The 5,391-nt window shown below is 61.7% G+C and overlaps 1 protein-coding gene across 1 annotated transcript; it reads left to right on the top strand.

Annotated features, from left to right (window-relative positions):
• The first annotated feature begins 393 nt into the window (after positions 1-393).
• Positions 394-4,845, top strand: LOC107209646 (C-type lectin domain family 18 member A-like). Its single transcript, XM_015639552.2, has 12 exons — positions 394-493; positions 1,173-1,264; positions 1,840-2,064; positions 2,129-2,226; positions 2,708-2,829; positions 2,920-3,027; positions 3,186-3,278; positions 3,418-3,524; positions 3,664-3,793; positions 3,871-3,967; positions 4,046-4,137; positions 4,299-4,845. Exons 1-12 carry the CDS (start codon positions 394-396, stop codon positions 4,334-4,336), a joined length of 1,302 nt encoding a protein of 433 aa, XP_015495038.1. The 3' UTR covers positions 4,337-4,845.
• The last annotated feature ends 546 nt before the right edge of the window (positions 4,846-5,391 follow it).

Below are 5,391 nucleotides of genomic sequence, written 5' to 3'. Positions count from 1 at the left end.
TGTGCCGCTTTGAGACCCCTGCTCACGCTGCCTCCACACCCCGACCCCGGCTCGGCGGCGGGGCTGGGGCAGAGCACGGAGCGCTGACCCCACTGCGGGACATCCCGGCGGGGCTGCAGCCCGGGGCCCCGGGAGTTGTCTGCCACATTCGCTCCAGCGAGCAACTGTTTTGACAGAGCTATTACTCACCCGTCAAGCTTTTGTTCCCGCTGCCCAGCGGTGCCTGTCTGGAGTCCTGAATAGGATCAAATCCTGCAACCAGACACACACACACACGCACGCAGGAGAGCGCGGCCGGGCTCGCCCCAGAGCCAGAGCTGCTGCGGGGCGGCTCGGCTGTCCCCAGTCCTCCCTCCGGAGCTTGGGGGTCCGCTCCCCCATCCCAGGACCTACATGAAGCTCTTGGTCCTGCTGCTTTGCAGCCTCCTGGTGTGGAGGGTGGGTGAGACGAGGTCGGATGCTCCAGAAAAGTTGTCCCCGCTGGCTCCGGGAGGTAACTGATAGAGGGGCTGCCTCTCCGGCAGCAGGGCTGGGAGGCAGCTGGTTTGGGGCGTGGGTGCACCCTTAGCACCGTCCCCTTGGGCCAGACCAGATGTGCGGGGAACCGGGTGGGTGATGGGCACCCAGGGATGGCGGTGAGGTGCTTGGTGGGTGATGGGGGCTGAGGATGGAATGGGGCTGGGAGAACGGGCATGGACTTGGTGACGGGATGGAGTTGGGAGGCTCTGGGGCTGGTGTTCCAAGGGAACCAAGGTGTCTCTGGGGATGACAATGGGATGGAGCTAGTGATGGAATGGGGCTGGAGGTCCTGCAGCTGGTGATGTGGGTTAGTGATAGGTCTTGCCCAGTGGGGTCTGGATCCCGGCAGGACAGAGGCAGGGGGGCAGAGAGGGTACATTCCTGGCAGTCTCAGCCCACCCGTGTGAGACGGGGGCCCAGCGGGCTGCCCCCCCCTCCTCGGCCTCTTGCCCCTTTTGTGCTCCCAGCCCAAAAGCTCTTTCTTCTCTCCCCTCAAGTCTCCATGGAGACCCGGGTGCCTTCCCGGTATCCCCGGCTGCGGGCAGACCCTTCAGGGGGAATTCCCACGGTCCTCTGAGGGGATCGGCCACAGCCAGGGATACCGGGAGGGCACCTGTACCCCTCAGCCCCCTATCCCCTGCTGTCCTCCCCAGCTCTCAGCACGAAGGAGACCTTCCTGGTGCTCTCACTGCACAACAAGTTGAGGAGCAAAGTGCAGCCTCCTGCTGCCAACATGCAGAAGCTGGTGAGCCCCCTTGAAGGTCCCGTGTCCCCACCTTTCACCCCATACCCATGTGCAGTAGTGCAGCAGTTTGCTAACACTCTAATGAAGCAGAAGAGCTGGCTGGTGTGGGGCCCCTGGGGAAGAGCATGCCACTGGCATTGACACATCCAGGGCGCACTAAAAGCAGTGCTGGTCCCTTGAGGTTCCTTTTGGGATCTCCCATGTCCCTCTGGTGCCTCCTAATCACCTCACACCTGCACACACCAAGGACACAGCAGGGCTGGTTCTTTGGAGCCCTTTATGGGGTTCTCCATTCCATGTGATGGTCCTTGATATTCCCCAACCACCTCACATCTGAACACACCAAAGCCGGGCTGGTCCTTCCGTGTGTCTCCCATGTCCTGTGATGGCCCTCAACATCTCTCCATCACCTCCCAGCTGCCCACACCAGGGCAGGTCTGGTCCCCAGGGCTCCCTTGCAGCATCACCCATTGTTGACCCTCTGATGTCCCTCAGTCACCTCCTGGACTGAGCATCTTGGTGGTCCCCACACGCCCTTGGGCTGTTCCCTGGGTGGCTCATGCTCATTCCTGCAGGAGTGGAGCGAGGAGCTGGGGCAGTTGGCAGGGGCACGGGCAGCCAGCTGCCTGGAGGGCCCTGCTCCACCACCAGCCCCACAGCTGGGCTGGAGCGAGGTCCTGCTGCCGGCGGGCGCCGGAGGCTTCGGGGCCGTGCTGGAGCTCTGGTTTGCTGAGGGACAGCGCTATGACTACAGGACGGGGCGCTGCAGCAGCAATGCCACCTGCAGCCATTACACCCAGGTGGGCACGGGGGGCACGGGGGCTTCAGGGCTCCAGGACACCAGTGACAAACACTCTCCCACAGCTGGTGTGGGCCACAGCGGGACAGCTGGGCTGCGGCCGGCACCGCTGCCCCGGCCCCCACGGATCCAGCGAGGCCTTCGCCTGCGCCTACTCGCCAGGGTAAGGGGTGGGGTGGGTGGAGCTGGGGCGTGGTGGGTGGAGCTGGGGCGTGGTGGGTGGGGCTGCGAGGGTGGGGCTTGGCATGAATGGGCGGGGCTTGGAGATGTGGGTGGGGTCTCAAGCAGATGTGTCCAGGTAGGGGCATGGGTTTACCCATGAGATGTGTGGCAGGGGAGGGGGTGGAAAGCTTGTCCTGGTGGCAGGTGGGACTGTGCACTGAAGTGGGTGTGGCTTGGAAATGCAAATTGGGCTATGTTCTGGAAGTGGGAGGGTGTGGATGTTCTGGGCGGGGTTGTGTGTTGAAGTGGGTGGGGCTGAGTGCTGTGGACAGAGATGCAAGTGGGTGGGGCTGGGGAATGAAGGCAGGGCGGTGATGTAGAAATGGGTGTGGCTTTGCAATGTGGGTGTGGGCTTGCCCCAGAAAGGGGTGTGGCTTTCCCGGGTGGGTGGGGCATCTTCCTCCAGCTGCCTGTGGGGCCAGGGGCAACTGGGAGGTGGCCGGGATGCCCATCCTGCCCTACAAGCAGGGACCCTGGTGCTCCCTCTGCACTGCTGGCCTCTCCGGCTGCTTCAAGTCCTGGGACCACAGTGGCGGGCTCTGCGGTGAGTCTCCCCTGTCACCATGGCCTCTGCGTGACCCTGGTGCTGCTGTCTCCACCCCTGATGCCCTCACTGTCCCTCTGGTGTTTCCAGAGGTGCCCAGGAACCCCTGTCGCATGAGCTGCAGGAACAGTGGGCACCTCGACATGAGCAGCTGCCAGTGCACCTGTCCCCCCGGCTACACGGGCAGGTACTGCCAAGGTGAGAGGGCACCGTGCAGCCTCAAGAGGCTCGTGCATGGCTGCTGCAGGGCATGCAGGTGCAGGGCATGCACGGGCACAGCCGGTGCAGTGTGGGCAGCACAGCAAGGGGCAGGGGCTGCCCATCCCCCTGGAGCTAATGCAGTGCTGTGCCCACAGTGAGGTGCAGCGGGCAGTGCCTCCACGGAAGGTTCAGGAAGGAGGAGTGCTCCTGCCTCTGCGACGCGGGCTACGGTGGAGCTGAGTGCGGCAGTGAGTCTGCGCCCACCTGCACTGCTGTGGGGTGGCATCAGGGATCCACAGGCAGGGGACCCCAAAGTGGGACAAAAGGTCCTCTGTGGGCCCATCTCTGCTGCCACAAGGACCCACCTGCTCCTGCCTGTGTCCCCAGCAAAGATCCATTTCCCCTTCCATGCCTGTGACGTGCGGATAGACAGCGACTGCTTCATGGTGTCCCCTGAAGCCGACACCTACTATGGTGCCAAAATTAAATGCCAGGTGAGCTCCTGGGGTGCTCCAAGCATCTCTGTGCATCTGAAAAGTGCTACCCATGCTTGCAGCCCCCCTGGGCATCTCTCCTCTGCCTAGAGCGGTGCTGGGCCATGCAGGTGGGGCAGACTCACTCCCTTCCCCATAGGAGAAAGGAGCGATGCTGGCCCAGATAAGAAGCCAGAAGGTTCAGGACATCCTGGCTTTCTATCTCAGCCGCTTGGAGATGGGTAACAGGGTGACAGACACTGATTTTGAGACTGGAAACTTCTGGATTGGTGAGAGACAGCAGCAGGAAGGTTGCAGAGTGCCCAGGATGCTGGCAGACATGCCAACCCACCTCCTGCTCCCCCAGGTCTCACCTACAAGACATCCAAGTCTTCCTTCCGCTGGGATGTGGGTGAGCCATCCTCATTCACCAGCTTCGCTTTTGGGCAGCCAGACAACCAGGGGTAAGTGGATCTAGAGGACACCAAACTCTGCATGGTGTCACTGTTGACTGGCTTCACCACCATCCTGGTGGGACACAGGTTTGGGAACTGTGTGGAAATGCAAGCATCAGCTGCCTTCAACTGGAATGACCAGCGCTGCAAGACCCGAAACCGGTACATCTGCCAGTTCGGTGAGTGAGCAGCTGGGAGCCCCCCTGTGCTGTCCTGGGTGTGCTCGGCCCTGAAGGTGCCAACCCCCAGCTCTGCTGGGTCGGTCCCTTGTTGCCAGCCCTGCCCAGACCTCTGTGTCCCTCCTGGGTGGGAGGCACTGACTCTACTCATGCCATTGCAGCCCAGGAACACATCGCCCTGTGGCAGCGGGACCCCTGAGCTGGTAGCCCTGGGAACTGGCCAGCGCTGGCTGCTGTGCTGAACCTGTGGCTCAGGAGAACCCTGGTGCTGTGCCAAGCCCAGACCATGGCTCAGGAGGATCTCTCCACAGCTCACTTGTGCAGGGAATGAGGGGCTGAGGGGACCCATGGCACTGCGACCTGGCAAGAAAGGGCGTGCTGTATATGACCATCCCTGAAACAGCATCTTCTTCTGCCCCTCATCTTCCTCTGTCACTAGCACTCTGCAACACTCTGGGCAGGAGACGTCCCTTGCAACAGCCAGGTACAAAAGCATTCTCCTCCAAAATTGGCAGCTAGGCTGTGTCTGGATGGTAATCTCAGTGTGACGAGGGGCCACGGGGACTCTTTGGGGGTGCAGACCTTGGCACAGCTCAGGGTGAGGACTGGGCTTGGCTCTGAGCCATCGTCCTGACCTGGTTGAGAATGCCCCAGCCTGGTGGGTTTCTCACCATCACCTGGTCCTTCATCGTCTGCCCGCTCATTAATAAAGACCCTCTCTCCCTTGGGAAGAGCAGTTTGTCTCTTTTTCCTCCTCTAAGCCCACCAGACTCCCTAGCCACAGCCCACATCCTGCCTGCACTGGGTGCAACCTCCAGTTTCATCTCTTGGGTGGGTTCTGGGGTTGCAGGAGCCAAGGCCATCCTTGGCTGAACTCTTCAGTACATGGGGTTGTCCTGGAGGGATGGTGTTAGCCAAGAGCTGCTTCTTCCTGCCTCAGCATGGCCTCAAATCACAGCACCCCATGTTCTGGGTGCAAGCCCGTGCCCCCAGCAGTGGTGGGTGTCAGTGGGTGCTTCTAGAGGTGATGTGCCACTGCCCTCCTCCTTTCATAAAAGCCCACTCCAGTGCTGGTGTGGGGTGTGGGAATGGAAATGTCTTCAGCCAGGGTGTTTTGTAGCCTGTTGGCTGTGCACTGTCTCAGCCAAGGGAAGGCACCATCCACATCACTGGGCTGGGCTTGGGGCCCCGGGCAAGCTGGGCAAACCCAGGGTGAAATGAGCTGGCAGCCAGGAGGGTAAGGTCCAGCAGCTG

Source organism: Parus major, chromosome 11 (assembly GCF_001522545.3).
Source record: "Parus major isolate Abel chromosome 11, Parus_major1.1, whole genome shotgun sequence".
Taxonomy (NCBI): Eukaryota; Metazoa; Chordata; class Aves; order Passeriformes; family Paridae; genus Parus; species Parus major.
Note: the sequence above shows the minus strand (reverse complement) of the source record. Positions and strands in the feature narration are given on the sequence as shown.

What these genes read in the sequence shown, in the direction of transcription:
- LOC107209646 (XM_015639552.2), top strand. Translation starts at nt 394, where the DNA reads ATGAAGCTCTTGGTCCTGCTGCTTTGCAGCCTCCTGGTGTGGAGGGTG. An exon ending in GCCTGCGCCTACTCGCCAGG is followed by an intron (nt 2,227 to 2,707) that starts GTAAGGGGTGGG and finishes CTGTGGGGCCAG; the next exon opens with GGGCAACTGGGAGGTGGCCG. An exon ending in GGGCAGCCAGACAACCAGGG is followed by an intron (nt 3,968 to 4,045) that starts GTAAGTGGATCT and finishes GGTGGGACACAG; the next exon opens with GTTTGGGAACTGTGTGGAAA.